The 17,232-nt window shown below is 62.2% G+C and overlaps 1 protein-coding gene across 4 annotated transcripts; it reads right to left on the reverse strand.

Moving 5' to 3' along the window:
* Positions 1-824: 824 nt before the first annotated feature.
* TBKBP1 (TBK1 binding protein 1) lies at positions 825-11,114 on the reverse strand. 4 transcript variants are annotated; one of them, XM_090125337.1, is made up of 10 exons: positions 10,974-11,102; positions 9,801-10,037; positions 9,610-9,732; positions 9,421-9,525; positions 8,846-8,996; positions 8,610-8,770; positions 8,471-8,520; positions 3,722-3,840; positions 2,563-3,290; positions 825-1,777 (listed from the first exon to the last, which is right to left on the reverse strand). In XM_090125337.1, the coding sequence occupies exons 2-10, from the start codon at positions 10,020-10,022 to the stop codon at positions 1,649-1,651; spliced, it is 1,788 nt and encodes a 595-aa protein (XP_089981463.1). In that variant the 5' UTR covers positions 10,023-10,037; positions 10,974-11,102; the 3' UTR covers positions 825-1,648. The 4 variants fall into 4 exon arrangements, with proteins under 4 accessions (XP_089981463.1, XP_089981462.1, XP_089981461.1 ...); XM_090125336.1 differs by having other exon boundaries at positions 8,610-8,996; positions 10,978-11,114; XM_090125335.1 differs by having other exon boundaries at positions 8,610-8,996.
* Between the last annotated feature and the right edge of the window lie 6,118 nt (positions 11,115-17,232).

Raw genomic sequence — 17,232 nt, forward strand, 5'->3', positions numbered from 1 at the left:
CCCCAAAAAAGGCGAATTTGGGGCAGCTTGGCTCTGTTTGCACAACTCTGCAGGGTACCAAGTTGGTTGAACACCCCCCCCCCCTCTTCTCACTCCTCCCCCCAACCCAGGGATCTCCCTAACCCTCTGTGCACACAGGGTTACTGTAGGCCCTACAGAAACACACAGAGGGAGAAGTGGCGGTGCTGGAGATGCCAAGGAGGTGCGAACCCATCTGTCACCCCAATGCTGTGCTATGGGGATCACCCCCCCCCCGTACCCCCACCCCACACCTCACCGCTTCCTCTGCGCTCTGCCCCCACACACAGAGTGTGCAGGCAGTTTCCTCACCCCTCCGCCCATCCCACAGCATGGGAATGGGGCAGAGCTCACTCTGGGGTCCTGCTGGGTGCCCCCCACCCTCAAAAAAAACCTCAGTGATGCTCAGCACAGTGAACAGCCCCCCACAGTTGTGGGGGCTCCACAACACACTCATAGCTCTCCGATTTGGGGCAAGCCCCCCACAGCCCCACTCCCTGCATTGGGACCTTCCAAAAGGCAGCAACCCAACGTCGCTTGGCCCTGCAGTGCTGGGGTTTGGCTGTGCCATCACCCTGGGGCTGGCGGTGGCGGTTTGGGGTTTCTTTGTCATTGTCCTATTTCTTCTCGCCCGCCCCAGCACTAAACCTGAAACATCACCGCCTCGCTGGGAACGGGGCCGCCTTTGTAGGTTACGCACAACGGGGCACCCCAAACCCGCTCACCTCCAACTGCACCCCGCGGGGACACTGCATCCCATCCCCTTTCCAAGGTGGGGAACGAGAAGAGAAGGGGACAGCAGTGGCACCCGGCAGTGTGTGGGTTTTATTGGGGTCGGTGGCACTGCGCAGCGCGCGGCCCCTCCGGGTGCCCTGGGGTGGTGCGTGCGGCACAGGGGGACATGCAGCATGGGGCAGAGGTTGGGAGGGGGGGGGAGGGAAACGGTGCCATGTGCCCCCTCCCGGCATCGGGGGTCACACGGAGGAGTTGAGGTAGATCGAACGTGGGTGTATGGGGTGGGGGCCGGGGGGGGGGGGCCGATGGCTGCGGGGCTCGGTGCAGCGCTGCGGGACGGCCATGCTGCGCCGCGGCCATACGGGTTTTGTTTCTCAGCAGCATCGTTGTGGGGAGAAGGGAGAAGTGGCGGGTGGTGGTGGTGGGGGGATGCTTTTCATTGTAAAAGATCAGAAAGGTGCTTGAACTGGTTGGAAGAGGTGGGGGAGCGAGAATAAGCAGCTGCCCCCCACCCCCCCCCGCACCCCGAACCAACTGTGACCCCAGGAGCCCAGGGAGGGCAGCCCTCTCCTCACTGCTGTCTGGGGGCCGGATCCAGGACCCGGTCCCTCAAATCCTCCCTGAGATCAAGCAGAGAAACCCGACAGTGCGGGGAGGGGGGGGTCCCCGGCCCCAGCCCTGAGCATCCCAGGTGAAGCATCCAAATGTGCCTGGGATGCAGGGAGGGGGCGAGCGGGGAAACCCACCTACACACAGGGGGGCACGTGGCTCCCCTGGGCTCTGTCCTTCCACAGCTGCTGCACACCTGGAGGTAATTCGGAGCCGTGCTGCTCCGCCAGTTCTCATGCAGCATCCAAAGTCTGGGGAGGGGGCAGCCCGTGGGTGGGGGGCAGCCTCAGATCTTGCTGTTCTCCAGGTGCGAATCGATGTGCTTTATCAAAGCATCGTCCGGGTAACCGATGGGGAAAGCCAGCTGGCACAGTGGGCAGCTCCGGATCTCCGAGTCCACCGTCTCCAGCAGCAGCTGTGGGCACAGGGGCTGCTCTGAGCCCACCCACCCTGCAGGGCCGAGCCCCCATCCCCATCATCCCCCATCCCCATCATCCCCTGTCCCCATCATCCCCTGTCCCCATCATAGAATCATAGAATCATAGAATGGCCTGGGTTGAAAAGGACCACAATGATCATCTAGTTTCAACCCCCTGCTATGTGCAGGGTCACCAACCAGCAGCCCAGGCTGCCCAGAGCCACATCCAGCCTGGCCTTGAATGCCTGCAGGGATGGGGCATCCACAGCCTCCTTGGGCAACCTGTTCCAGTGCCTCACCACCCTCTGGGTGAAAAACTTCCTCCTAATATCTAACCTAAACCTGTCCTCCAGTTTAAAACCATTCCCCCTTGTCCTATCACTATCCACCCTCATAAACAGCTGTTCCCCCTCTTGTTTATATGCTCCCTTCAAGTACTGGAAGGACACAGTGAGGACACAGAGCTTTCTCTTCTCCAAGCTAAACAATCCCAGTTCCCTCAACCATCATCCCCATCCCCATCATTCCCCATCCCCATCATCCCCCATCCCCATCATCCCCCATCCCCATCATCCCCCATCCCCATCATCCCTTGTCCCCATCATCCCTTGTCCCCATCATCCCTTGTCCCCATCACCCCCCATTCCCTCTCCCTTGCATGGCACAGGTAGGGGACCCACAGGAGAAACTGAGGCATGCTGCAAGTTCGGGGGTCCCTGACCCCCCACCCCCCCTCCACCCATCACACAGCGCCCCAGGGGGTGGGTGGGGGTCCCGCTTACATTGATAGAGGGCCAGGACTGGGCGTGCTCAGCCCTGGCATAGGCAGCAGCCGTCCGGTCAGGGATGGGGAATCCGGCACAGAAGGACGCACAGCGCACGGCCCCGGCCTCGGGGCTGGGAGGTCCGGGGTCCGCCCAGTCCTCCTCATCTGATGACTGCTTTTCAAAGCGCAGGTGCTCCTCGAAGGGCTCCCGGGCGCTCAGCGGTGCCCCCGCCCCCCCCAGGTACACCTCACCATAGGGCCGGTGCTTGGGAAGCGTGGAGGCTTCGGGCTGCAGCCAGAGCGCGCGGCTCTGCTGGTACGGGGCCACGTTGGTCACCTCCGAGTAGCTGCGACGGCCCTGGAAACCGGCCTTGATGTGGCGGCTGGAAGGTTTGGCGTAGCCCAGCTCCATCCTCTCGCCGGGCAGGCGGTGCGGCGACGCCGACGCCGGGGATGGGCACGGAGGTGGGGCCGGGGAACGGCGCTGCGGGGCGGGCGAGGGGCTGGAGGGGGGCACGGGCGAACGGCGCTGCTGGGCCGGAGACTGGCAGGGTCCTGGGGCGGGTGAACGGCGCTGCTGGGCTGGAGATTGGCACTGAGGGGCCGGTGAGCGCCGCTGCAGAGCTGGGGATTGGCATTGAGGGGCTGGAGGGCGGCCGGGAGCGGGCGAGGGGCACTGCGGGGCGGGCGAGCGGCGCTGCTGGGCTGGGGAATGGCACTGAGACAGAGGAGAATGGCGCTGACCTGCGGGGAGAAAGAGGGAAGGGGCACAGGAAATACCCCCGTTAGGTGGGCAGCGTTCCTCCTGTGTGTACTGGGGGGAGCTGGCAGGAGGGTGGCCCATGGGACGGCACTTCCAGGAGGGACACACCTGGGATGGATGGGGATGGGATGGAGCGATGCCCACAGGATGGATGCCCATAGGATGGCATTCCCGAGGAGAGATGCTCATAGGATGAGCCCCAGCAGGAGGGATTCCCCTCGGGATGGATGCCCATAGGATGGCAGTCCCAAAGAGTGGGGCTCGTAGGATGGATGCTTACAGGATGGGCACTCACAGGAGGGATGCTGATGGGACGGATGCATGCAGGAGCTCTGCACCAACCTCAGGATGAGGGCAGCCAGCACTCTCTGTTTCTTACAGCCCCATCACCCCAGGCTGCCCCCCTCCTTACCACCGTTGAGGCTCTTCTCCTGCAGCAGTGCACGGAGGATCTGGCTCTGCAGGGAGCTGAGGTTCCGCAGGCGGCACAGCTCCTCTGTCAGCTCCGTGTAGGCCAGTGCCAGGTTCACCCTGTGCCAAGGACAGAGCGTCACACAGGGCAATGCATGGCCCTCCTTGCACTAGGCGTGCCCAAACTCCCCCAAACTTGGACTTTTGCACTCAAAAGGGAAAAGTTATGGCCATGCATTGCTGCCCCAGGTGGTGGGAGAAGCAGGAGCACGGACACGGCACTTCCCAACAGCTTTCCAAAGGCCCTGCCAAAATCATCAGATCTTCCTCAAATTGGGCGTCGCTGTTAAAAAAAAAAAACAGATTCTCTGTGGTGATGTGAAGGGAGAACCCATCTCCTGTGGTACCCGCGGGGCTGTCAGGCTCTGTGAGCCCAGCAAGGTGACGTGAGCTGCTGTGACACCGCAGGGACCGGGAGCTGCTGTGCGTAACTGCAGCCGACAGGGCTGCCCCGTGCTGCTGGACTGTGAGGTTGTCGTGGGGGAAAGAGAGAGGGGGGAAAGAGGGAAAGAAGGGGGAATAGAAAGGAAGAAGAAGGGAAAGAGGAAGGGGAGAGGAAGGGGAGAGGAAGGGGAGAGGAAAGGAAGTGAATTGGAAGGGGAGAGGAAGGGGAGGGGAAGAGAAAAGGAAAGGGAAAAGGAAATGGGAAAGTAAATAGGAAAGGAAAGGGGAAAGGAAGTGAATTGGAAGGGGAAAGGAAAGCAAGGGGAAAGGGAAGGGAAGGGAAGGGAAGGGAAGGGAAGGGAAGGGAAGGGAAGGGAAGGGAAGGGAAGGGAAGGGAAGGGAAGGGAAGGGAAGGGAAGGGAAGGGAAGGGAAGGGAAGGGAAGGGAAGGGAAGGGAAAAGGAAAAGAAAGGAGTAAGAGAAAGGAAAAGGAAAGGAAAGGAGTAAGAGAAAGGAAAAGGAAAAGGAAAGGAAAGGAGTAAGAGAAAGGAAAAGGAAAAGGAAAGGAAAGGAGTAAGAGAAAGGAAAAGGAAATGGAAAAGGAAAAAGGCAGTACGAAAAGGACAAGAAGAGCTCCCCAGCTGCCCCACTGGGTCCCCATGTCACTCACGTCCCCAGTGGCCCCCATGGCTCTGCTGGGTGTCACTGGGGGGACCATGCAGGACATTTCCCACCCCACCTCACTCACACTTCATTCAGCACCACCAGCTGTGAGCCCCACATCCCCCCACACCCCGTGGGCTCTGTGTGCTCCCCAAGGAGCACAGCTCCATCCTTCAGGGTCAGCCCGTGCCTCAGTTTCCCCCTCACAACACACTGAGATCCATCAGTGCCCGCACCACGAGCTGCAACCCACAGAGCCCCACACTGCACCGCACCCCATAGCGGGGTTGGGGGGGGGGGGTGGGAAAAGGGGAGGGGGGGCAGCTGATGCCCCACTGCCGGATTTTGGCCGAGCGGAGCACCCCGGGGCCACCCCAGAGCCTCTGCAGCACAGGGAGGAAGCGTGAAAACCACAACGTTGGGGCGGAGGAGCACACAGAGCGGGGCTGGGGGGGGGGGGGGGAGCAGGGTGAGGAGCAGCCCCCCAGCCCCACACCGACCCCACAGCAGGCAATGTGATGGGGTGGGGGCAGCGCGCGGCACAGCGGGTCCCTCCAGGAGCCAGGAGTTTTTGGAGAGGGTTGGTGTAAGCTTTCCTTCCTCCTTCCCCCCCACCTCCCCCCCCCCCCTGAAAAAAAAGAAGAAGAAAAAAAAAAATCGCTGTTTCAGGATAAAATGTGGCATTTGATACGTAACTGCAGATAAGACGTGAGAACAAAACAGCTGCTGAAAACTCAGCCGCCCACAGCCCCGAAAGTGTCGGGGAGCACCGCTGCTGTGCCAGGATCCTGCGGGGCTCCTGGCAGCACCAAAGTGCCCCCTTCTCCTCCTCCTCCCCCCCCACCCCGGTCACCTCTGGGTCTCTTGTGAGCCCAAAGCAATGGCACAGCCTGGGGAGGGATGGAGACAGCGGTGGGAGCACAGAGGGATGGCATGGGGTGGCTGTGCTCCGCCGGGGGGGCAGGGATTGATGCACCATTGCTCCCCCTTGGTATAAGTGCCCAATTTATGGGGGGGAGGCACAGCTTGTTCAAAACAAAACCAACACCTATTTCTGGGGTGAAGCTTCCCCCCTTGGTTCACCTCCAGAGGAAATCTGGGGGTCCCGTGGGGCACAGCCCAAGGCCCCCCAACTCCAAAGGAACAGGGGCTGCAGAGGGAGCTGCCCGTGTTGCTTCCCCCCACACTGCAGTCGACACGCAAGGAGATGTCAATCACATCACATCGTGCCCAACCACAGGGCCCCCCCAGCACCAGCACCAGCAGTGGGGGCTCCTCCCTGAAGCCCCCTCCCTCCCCCCAGTGCTGCAGCAGGAGTGGGGTACAGCCCCCTGCCCAAGCAATAAGCTTGTTGCGGGGGGGGGGGGCTGTCCTCAATGTGGGACTTGTGGCTGCATTAGGGGGGAGAAGTGACCCCGCACCCAGTAAACAAGAGCCAGTCCTTAAATGAAAGCACAAACCACAGCTTATCTGCTATCTGCGTGTGGGCAGAGGGTGGGCAGGGGGAGAGCATGCAAAGGACTGAAGGGGGGGGGGGGGCACGGGCATGCGACTTCTGCCTCTCCCCCCCCTCTAGAACTGGGAGCTGCTCCTTGGGGCTCACATTCCTGCATCATCCCAATGCCTACCAGGCTGGGGGTGCTCCCTGTGCCGTGTGCAGGGGGTGAGATGGGGTGGTGCATGAGGGCACAGCAAAACAGAGGGACTGGGGATGTCCCTGAGGTGCCACCATGACCCTGTGCACCAAGGGAACCATGGGCTGGATTCCTTGAGATGCACTACAAGCCACAAAATCCCCTTACAAACCACAAAATCCCACTGAAAAGTGGCACAGGAGGGCAGGACATACCCATGGTTTGCAGCATTGCCACTGCTGGAGATCTCAACCAGGACAGACCCTATGACAACCCTTCCTCTCCCCCCAGTGCTGCTCTGTGCATCGGGATCCTGCAACCCCAACCGAGACAGAAACCTTTGTGGGAACAGCCAATGAGGGGCAAAAAATGAGTAAAACCCAGGGAAAAAAGGAAAAAGCCATCAGCACTCCCCATCCACAGCAGTGCAGGCACAGAGCTTCGCAGCGCCGCGCTGGGAATTGGCACAAAAAGCCTTTCAGCCCCAAAAAGGAGCAGGTGGGGCAGCGGCCATCGCCCCCACAACAAAAGGCAGCAGTGCCAAGGGGGGGGAATGTGAGTCAAACCCCAACCCTGCTGCCCTTGAGGCTGCACTACAGAGGCAGGCTGACTCATCTGGAGAAAGAAAGAAAGAGAAGTCACCCGGAGATGGAAGGCACAGAGAGCGCAACCTGAGCGCTGAAAAGTGGAAAGGGGCAGTTACCAAAAAGGGCCTTATTTACAAGAAAAGAAGGCTCCGGGGAGGACAAAACGCAGCTCTGGGGAAGGGGCTCTGCCCTGGGAGATGGGGTTGGTGTGGGGTGCGGGGTTGGAGGTGCCTCAGTTTCCCCATCCCGAGCAGAGAACGGCTGATAAATGGAGCGTGGAGCTGTTGGAGGGGGGCTGTGTGCGGGGGGTCCGCAGTGGGGCTGAGCTTTGCAAACCTGAAGTGAATGAATGGGGAAGGCCTGGGGGTGTTCGAGGGGGGGGGAGGTGGAGAACTCAGTGCAGATCGGAGAGCAGAAACAGCAAAAGCATCCGTCGGGGTGAGAAAAAGGAGGGGGGGGGGGAAATACGGCACCTTCCCACCCCGCGCCCTGAACGTCAGCTCCGATCTGTCCACAGCTCCGCGCAGCCCCACGAGCCCAGGGAGATGCAATGTGAGGTGCGGCCGAATCCGTCACAGCCTGGGGGGGGACGGGAGCAAAGCCTCCCCCCGAGACGGCGCAGGGAGAGCGCAGCCGGGGCTGACACGCGTGGGGCGCTGATGGGGCTCCGCGCGGTGCGGTGCTGTGCGGTGCTGCGCGGCAGCAGCGCCCTCTGCGGGCAGTGCCCGCTCCCCGCACGGCACAGAGCCCCTAAAGAGGAGGGGGAAAAAGGGAGGAGGGGCAGCACCCCCAGCCCTGCCCCCAGGGAGGTGATGGGGCAGAAGGTGTCCACGGTGGAGCGGTGCCCCACAGGGCATCCCTTGAGTCCCCATCCCATCCATCCCATCCCACTGCATCCCATCCCACTGCATCACATTCCATTGCACTGCAACTCATCCCAAACATTGCATCCCATTGCACCACAGCTCATCCCATTGCATCACAGCTCATCCCATTGCATCACAGCTCATCTCATTGCATCACAGCTCATCCCATCCCTTCTGTCCCATCCCACTGCATCCCATTCCATCGCATGGCATCCCATCCTATCCATCCCATTACATCCCATCATCGTGTCTCATCCCATTACATCCCATCATTGTGCCCCCATCTCATCCCATCCCACCCCATCTATCCCATCACAGTGCAGCCCATCATCCCATCCCATCCCATCCCATCCCATCCCATCCCATCCCATCCCATCCCAACATCTCATCCCATTATATTCCATCCCATCCCATTGCATCCCATCCATTCCATCCCATCTCATCCCATCATATTCCATCCCATCCCATTGCATCCCATCCATCCCATCCCATCCCATCATCTCATCCCATTCCATTCCATCCCATCCATCCCACCCCAGCACCCTGCAGACACTTACTGGTCATCGCCCATTTTCTTCACCCAGGCCATGTCCCGCTCTGACTGCTCCTGGAGATGGGATGGAGATGGGATGGGGTGCACCGTGAGCTCCCACTCCCCCCTGACCCTCCGGGGGGCTGCAGCCCATCAGTCCCTACCTGCTGGCGGCTGTCCTGCAGGTGCTTCAGCTCCAGCTGCAGCCGCTCACACTCAGCCTTGAGGTGCTCCTCACGGTGCTGTGCACGCTGGGCATCCTGCCGTGCTGCCTCCAGCTCAGCCTCCAGCCCACGGCTCGGCCACCCCCCGGGGCGCTCCAGCACTGCGGGCACGGAGCATTTCTCAGCCCCAAAGGCACAGAATGATGCTGAAGGAGAGGATGGGGGGGGCAGCTCACCGTGGCTGAGGCCAGGGTTGGGGTGCAGGGAGAGAAAAGGCACCTCCTGGCCAGGCAGTGGACCGACCCCAGGGAAAGGGTTGGTCTCACGCTGCCGCAGCTGCTGCTCCAGGCTCCGGATGCGGCTCAGGTGCGTCTCCACCAGCGCCCGCTGTGAGGGGGGGGGACACAGGGGTGAGCCCCACTGCCCCCTGCTTCATCCTGACCCACATCAGCTGGAGATGGGATGCTGTCCTTAGGGCAGGGCAGCACTGTGGGGTTTGCCCTGCACCAAGCGCAGGGTGCTACAGTGGGGACACGCAGCTGGGAGCACCGCTGGGCACAGCAGGGATAAAAACCCCAACACAGCCCCACAACCACATGGACACCCCAACAGCCCCCAGTCCTGTGTCACTGCAGCCCACCCCAAGCCACAGCAGTGTCACCAATGGCCAACACAGCTCGCTGGGACAGGAATGGATTTGTCCAGCTGGGGAAGGGGACCCTGAAGCCCCACTGTGCCATCCCCACGGTGCCAACCCCAAGGTGCCAACCCCACGGTGCCATCCCCACTGTGCCATCCCCACGGTGCCCACCATCTCGCCCAGCTCTGACTCCAGGTCTGCCTTCTCCACACACAGCTTCTCATAGGCCTGGATCATCTCATCCAGCTGCTCCTCGCGCTCCTTGCTCTTCTCCAGCTGCAGGACAGGGCAGGGGGCTCAACACCCATCCAAGGAACCTCCAAAGCTCCCAGTACCCCCACACCCCCCCCCTGCACCCACCTCGTGCTGGAACTGGTTGAGCTGCTGCTGCAGCGATGCCTTCTCACTCTTGAGCAGCGACGTCTCCTTGGCTTCATAGATGGAGAAGATGTGCTCCTCACCAAACTCACCGAGCAGCGGGCACTGCACAGAGCATCAGTGGGACCCCAGCCCTGAGACTCCCCTCCCCAGCCCCACCCCGAAGCTCTCACCTTGACCTCATACATCTTCAGGCGCCGTTTGAGCGTGGAGTTCTCCCTCTCCAGCCCACTCAGGCGGTTCTTGATGTCATCGTATGCAGTGATGAGGGCGAAATGGGACGCGGAGCACATCTCCCCCGAGAGGTCAGTGTTGGGGCTGTCCAGCCAGTCTTCATCCGGCCCCAAAGCCTCTGGTGTCAGGATGCTGATGTCGTCCTCGAACATGGAGTCCATGGCACAGTGTGAATTCTGCCTGGGGGAACACGGTGAGATGGGGGGGGGACGCAGCCCCTCGGCACAACCAAAGCCACCAAGCAGCAGGGAGGGGACAGCAGCCTCGTGTCACCCCCTAATAAATGGGAACAGAGGGGTCCCAGCAGCCTGCAGAGCACCAGCATCATGGAACTGGGGTGGCAGCAAGCATCCCCAAGGGGGGGGGGGGATCGACCGTGGTGACTTTCCCAACGCCCCCCAAGGAGCTGAGTGCCAGAAATAGAGGCCGGTGCCGCCGACTCCCACCCTGCGACGCACGCGAGCTGCTTCCCACCCTCCCACACACACACACACGGAGCAGAGCTGCCCTATATACCAGCACGGGGATGGAGGATGTGTGCCCGCAGCTCGCCCCGTACCGGCCTCATCCGGGAGCTGCGGCCACACAAATAATTCATGGCAGCAGGCAGGAACGGGAAGCGAGCGCTGCAGGGTGCGGCGGGGACAGCCTGAGGCCAAACCCGGCCACTCAGCCCCTCCCAGAGCTCGGGGGGGGGAGGGGGAGAGGGGGGGACATGACACTGACTGCTTCACACCGCAGCTCCTGGGGTCGTGGGCTGCCTTGGGGCAGGGGGGACCGTGCAGCTTCTGATGGGATGAGGGGCACGAAATGCACACAAACCCCCGGCACTGCAGTCCCGCATCACCATCAGGGCTTTAAATCACCCCCCAGTAAGTGATGGAAGGATAGGGCCGCCCCCCCACCCCCCCAGCTCAGGCATCATCACTTCCCCGTGGGGAAACTGAGGCATGCACAAAATTCCCTGGGGGCTCCCTCAAAGCCAGACCCCAGGAGGGCTGGATGGCTGCATGCTGGTGCCAAGCTTCCCAATGGGGCGCCGAGCCCCCCTGCCTGGCCCTCCTGTGACTCAGTTTCCCCCAGACCCCCCCAGCAGGACCCCCCCAAACCACTTGCCTTGCAGTGGGCCCCGTGAGCGGGGCGAGGTGATGCAGGCTGGGCAGGGCTGCAGCACAGTGCCAGGGCTCAGGTGAGGGTGGGGGGCAGGGGGGGCTCAGCAAGAGGCAGCACAGCAGGCATTGGGTTGTGGGGACCACAGAGGGAGTTTGTGGGGTTCCACGCTGCTGTTGCTGCCTCCTTATTCCTGGTGGTCAGCCCTTCCTGGAAAGAGATGGAAAATGGGGCTGTGGGGGGGACGGGACAGTGGGGGAATGGGGATGGGGGAATGGCAGAATGGGGATGGAAATGAATGGGGGAATGGGGGTGGGGATGGGAATGAGGGAATAGGGATGGGGATGGGGGAATGGGGATGGGAGTAAGGATGAGGGAATGGGGATGGGAATGGAGATGGGAAGGGGGGAATGGGGAGTGGGGATGGGAATGGGGATGGGACAATGCTGGGCAGTGGGGCCCAGTGCCCATCTCTGCCCATTGCACTGGGGCTGGAGGTTCCGCGGCTCCAAGTTAGCACGAAGGGGGGTGTGCAGAAGGGGGTTGTGAACGGACATGCAAATAGGCATGCAAAGCAACGTGCAAATGGGAGTGCACAAAGCGGCATGCAAATGGGCGTGCAAGGCATACAGCAGCGTGCGCCCTGCTCCCGCGGGCGGTGCTCCGAAGGGCCCCGGTGCAGCACGGGGAGCACGGCGGGGCACGAGGCTGCGGGGCACACGTGCGTGCACACGAGGCCGTGGGAGGCCCGGAGACCCCCAGAGCCCCCCGCCTTGATGCTGCCCCGGACCCCCCGCCCCCTCTCCATCCACCGCGGCCTCGGGGAGCGCGCACGGCGCCGGGGCGGGGGGAGCTGGAACGGGGCCCGGGATGGGCCGGGAGCGGCGGGGATGGAGACGGGGACAAAGACGCAGAGGGGCCGGGATGAGGAGCGCCGGGGACAAAGCGGGGCCGGGGGTGGGGAGGCGGGCGAGGATGGCGGCGGGGATGGAAAAGGGGCCGGAACGGGAGGGGGCCGGGCCGGGGGAGGGACGGCAACGGGAACGGCAACGGTAAAGGCAGCGGGAACGGGCCGGAGGAGGCCGGGAGCCGCCGGGCAGAGGGGGGAGCCCGGTTCCCTCCCGCATCGCCCGCCCCCGGCCCAGGGCCCGCACTCACCGGCGCTGCGCGGCGACGCACGGGATGCGCTGCACCGGGATGCGCTGCGCTGCACCGGGATGCGCTGCGCTGCGGCGCCCGCCGGGCTGCGGCTCCTTCCCTTCCTTTCCCTTCCTTTCCCTTCCTTTCCCTTCCCCCCGGCCCCGGTGTTCGGTCCCGCCCCGGTCCCCGCCGCCCCCGCCGCAGCCCCGGCCCCGACCGCCGTTTCTTCCGCTCCGGAGACACCGCGAAACCACGTGGGCACCGGGCGGCCGCCAGCGCCCTCCCCCCGGGCCCCGCCGGTACCGCCCCGACCCGTGTCCGTCCGTCCGGCCGGCCGGCTCCCCTCCGGGCCGCCCCCGACGCCGACCCCCAGCGGGGCAGCGCCCCACGCAGTGCGGTGGGAGCGGAGCCGGGGCAGCCCCTCGGGGGGCTCCTCTCCATCCCCGTCCGCACGGGGCGGTGGGGCCGAGGGCTGAGCCGAGCCGCAGCCGTGCGCGGTGGGGGCGGGGAGAACATTTTATTCCCTGAATTGTTCTCTCGGAGCCGCTTCCATGACGGAAATACGGATGATTTTTTTGGAGGTGGTGGTTTGTTGGTTGTGGGTTTTTTTTTTGTTTGTTTTTTGGGTTTTTTCCCCCCTCCCCACGTTGCTGCTCGTGGTTTATTAACAGATGCTCTGCGTTCGGCTGCGGGGCAATGCCCGGGTGGGGAGTGGGGGGCAACAGCAGCCCGGCGGTCAGAGAGACGGGGAGCAGCTGGAGAGAGACACGGCACTGCACGGACAGCACTGCACAGACAGACAGCACTGCACGGACAGACAGCACTGCATGGACAGAGCGCCGGCACTGCACGGACGGCACTGCACACTGACAGACACACAGCACTGCGTGGACAGAGCTGTGGCACTGCACGGACAGACAGCACTGCACGGACAGAGCCCTGGCACTGCCCCCAAAGACACGTGCATCCCCATCGAGGCTTCATCCCATGACCCCAGGTGGGAGATAGAGCCCAGGAGCTGCATCCCAGCTCATGACTCGGTTGACTTCGCTCCTGTTCAGGTGCTTGCAACGGAGGAAAGATGGAGATGTCAGCGCAGAGCGATCCCCATCTCCACCATCTGCTGCAGCTCATGCCGGGCTGAGGGAGAGGCGTTGATGCGAGGACAGCGTGGACTTCAGGCTGAGCGTGCAGCTCCGGCCCCGCAGGGAGCACCTGGCATTAGGCACTGCTGCAGGTCCGGCCCCACACCCCGATGCAGACCCCCCAGGCTATGTATAGAGCAGCTGCATCATCGCTGGGATGGCGACGTGCCGGGAGCGGCGGTGATTCAGCAGACGTCACTCGGAGTTTGGCTGCCGGCGCAGGAGGGGAGCTGCTGGCACACGGCCGGACCCCCGCCCTGCATCAGAGGGTCTTGGGGGGGGGTGATAGAGCAGGAGCCTGACGGCTGAAGGCAGATCTGAGCACGGTGCTGGGTACTTCAGAGCCAACAACATCGGGTCCGGGAGCTGCTTGGAGGGAGGAGCACGGCCAGGAGAAGAGGGACTGCTAGTGGGCATGGAGCAAAGGGGCAGGGGGGGCACAGGGCTGGGCTGCGCCACAAACAGGGCCTGGAAAAAATCCCAAGCATCAGCTCCGGCTCTGCTCATGCTCAAAGATTGCTGCAAAGTGCTTTGAAGTGCAAATTAAGGTTTTCCATCAGGTTGGAAGTTAATTTTGACGCAAAAGAAAACAGCGCGTCCTCACCCGTGCGTGCAGAGGAGGAGGTGGGGGGATGCAGGGATGCAGCCCAGGACCTCCAACCCCACCTGGGTGCTGGGATGGGGGTTGAGCAGCCACCTCTCCCCTCGCTTTCTGCTCGCTCGCAGCACGCCAGCACAGGAACATGAAACTCAATTTACGCTGTCAGCCACAGCCACGCTGGGAGAAGCGCTATTTTAAGCAGTGAGGTTAGGCCAGTGCAGATGCATCCTCGTGCACAGAACCTAATCGCCCTGCCGCACGGCCGCTGACAGCGGAAAGCCACGGATCGTTTTCCACTTGGTTGATCTGTGCCGGCTGCAGAGCAGCCCTGGCATGGAAGCAGAGCACGGAGCTCTGTCTGCTTTGCTCAGCGCAGCGCTGGGATCGGAGCCTCGCCGGTGGCCCCGTGGAAGTGATGCCCGAGGGTGGCTCAGGAGCTGCACTGGATGGTTCCAAGCTGCCCCTGATCTGTGTGTAAGATGCATCCGTGCATGCAGCAAGCCACTGCAGCACTGGGAAAGGCAGCGCTGGGTCTCCATCAGTGCAGCTCTGTAGTGTCCACGCTGCCTCCGATGGGGGCAGGTGAGGGGCAATGCCCTCACAACTTCTTGGGGAGACACCAGAGCCCTCCGTTTCCCTCGCAGATCCATCCCTGCTCAGCTCCGGGTGCCCACAGCTGTTTCTTCCAGCCTGGCAGAACACGGCCCAGGTTTTGCAGCACGGCTGCTTCCCATCGCACTCCGTGGCAGGAAGCCTCTCCTCAGCAGCTGACGGCAGCACCGTTTCCTCCCTCCATCCCTGACACGAGGAAATTCACCACCGCTACATGCTGGAAAATGAAAAACCATTCAGCCCAGGAACACAGCACCTTCACAAGGGAGCTGCCAGTCCTGTGCAGCAGCATGGGGCTGTGGGTCCATCTTTGGGAGCAGAAAACTGAACGCTGCTCTGCTCCCTGCGTGGCCCACGGCTGACCCTGCACCAAGCTGCAGCCCCAGTCCAGGGCCCAGCTCCTAACCAGCCCCAAACCAAGGCTCAGCTCCCTGCCTGACGCCCAACCCTGCTCCCCTGAGGCCTAACCCCAGCTCCAAGGCCCAGCTCCCTTCCCTGAGGCCTAGCCTCACCCTATGGCCCAGGCCCCGTCCCCAAATCCCACACCGAGGCCTGGCCCCAAGGCCCAGTCCCACATGGAAGCCCAGCTCCCCCCCCCGGCCCCCCAAGACCCAAGGCCACGTCTCCAAGGCCTACAATGAAGCCTGGCACAAGGCCCAGCCCCACATGGAGGCCCAGCCCTGCAGCCCCCAGCCCCACAGCCCCCAGCCCCACATAGAGAACCAGCCCCACAGCCCCCAGCCCCACATGGAGAACCAGCCCTGCAGCCCCAAGGCCCCACATGGAAGCCCAGCCCTGCAGCCCCCAGCCCCACACGGAGGCCCAGCCCTGGAGCCCCCAGCCCCACATGGAGGCCCAGCCCTGCAGCCCCCAGCCCCACACGGAAGCCCAGCCCTGCAGCCCCCAGCCCCACATGGAAGCCCAGCCCTGCAGCCCCCAGCCCCACATGGAGACCCAGCCCTGCAGCCCCCAGCCCCACATGGAAGCCGAGCCCTACAGCCCCCAGCCCCACACGGAGGCCCAGCCCTGCAGCCCCCAGCCCCACATGGAGACCCAGCCCTGCAGCCCCCAGCCCCACGTGGAAGCCGAGCCCTACAGCCCCCAGCCCCACATGGAGGCCCAGCCCTGCAGCCCCCAGCCCCACACAGAGGCCCAGCCCTGCAGCCCCCAGCCCTGCCCCCCCCACGGCCACGTCCCCATCCCCACCTCCTGTCCCCAGCACACACAGCAGCTGACACAGCTCCATCACCTCCCTCTCCGCAGACGGAAGCGTGGCCGCACACCCACACGTCTCAGAGCTCTGCGGGGGCTGCGGCTGACGATGGGGGGGGGAAGGGGGGTGGGGGGGAACGGCAGCAGCTCCGTAAGAAGTGCTGGAAACAAGAACGGGGCGAAGTAAATCAAGCAGCCCTACCCCTCGGTTAGGAGACGGGTCCCATGATGAGCAGCGGGCGGTGGGAGGAGGGCGGCGATGCTGCAGCAGGGCACGGTTTGATGTCTGAAGGTGGACGGGAGCCAAAGAGCTGAGAAATGGATGGAATGAAGGCGACGCCGGAGCCAAAGTGCTGCTGTGAGTGAGAAACAGAATGAAGGTAACAGAGGAGGGGGGAGTGGAGTCACGTTGGTGCTGCTGGAGGTTCCCCCATAGCATCAACCGCTGTGCTGGGGGTAAAATCCCACAGTGCTGGGGGCTGCGCTGGCCCAGCAGGACCCCCAAAGGACACAGGATGGATGCTCAGCCCCTCGAGGAGCCAGCAGCCACCTCTCATCACAGCCAAGCACCGAGCGAAACGCAGAGAAGCCCCACACAAACACAACAGACACGAGTTCGTTTCCACTACTGTCTCAGTGTACTTTATTCTCCTGCTGTCTACAGCTGAACAGCCACACAGGACAGAAACAGGTAGCACTGAGGAATGATCAGATTTACTTCCCTCCACGCCCCCCCCCCCCCCCAACTTCAGGAATGGCTTTTTTTTTTTTTTTTGCTTTTTTTTTTTTCTCTTTTTTTTTTTTCTTAGGAAATCCCACACCCCACCTCAAGAAACAAAATGAAAAGAAAAAAAAAAAGGCATTTTGCTCGAGCTGCCCGTGCTTGGGAGCTCCTCCTCCTCAACCTCAGCACCTGGGAGCTCGGATCAGGTTTGTACACTGGTTCAAAGTCGGCACTTGGGACTGCGATCTGAACCCAGCACTGAAAGGCACATATCTGATACCCTGTACAAGAGCTACGGACGCCGCCGATGGGGGCCGAGGATCAGATTTGGGAAACTGGGGGGGATAACAAAGATTTGCAGAAACCAGCTGAGTTTTTTTCTGCCTCCCTCCCACGAAGAGGTTTGAGAAACGCCCGCGTTCAAACTGCAGATTCGGATGCCGGTAGCATCAACAGCTGCATCAGTAAAAATGAAATGAGCAACAGCCTCACACCCTGCACCTCCTCCTCCATCCCTCCGGGCTTATTGCTGATGGTTTGGGATAAGCAAGGGACGATTCCTCAAAAGCAAGAGCCTCAGGGAAGAGGAAACGAGAGAGATTCTGATCCTTCCCGTGGAAATAAGACATTGTGTGACTGGGGAAGCAGTAAGCAGCCAATTTGTTTTGGAGTTGCCCATCAGTCTGTTACTACTCTATTAAAAAAGAAAATGGTTAACAGGTTCCCCTTTTACTGGAAAGACCAAGAATACAAAAAGGAAGTTTTGGGGAATGTTTGACACCATTTTATTAATCTTCAACTGCAGTGGAAAAATATAACCTTTTACA

The sequence above is a fragment of the Phasianus colchicus genome, chromosome 26, assembly GCF_987193195.1.
Source record: "Phasianus colchicus chromosome 26, bPhaCol1.hap1.1, whole genome shotgun sequence".
Classification (NCBI taxonomy): Eukaryota; Metazoa; Chordata; class Aves; order Galliformes; family Phasianidae; genus Phasianus; species Phasianus colchicus.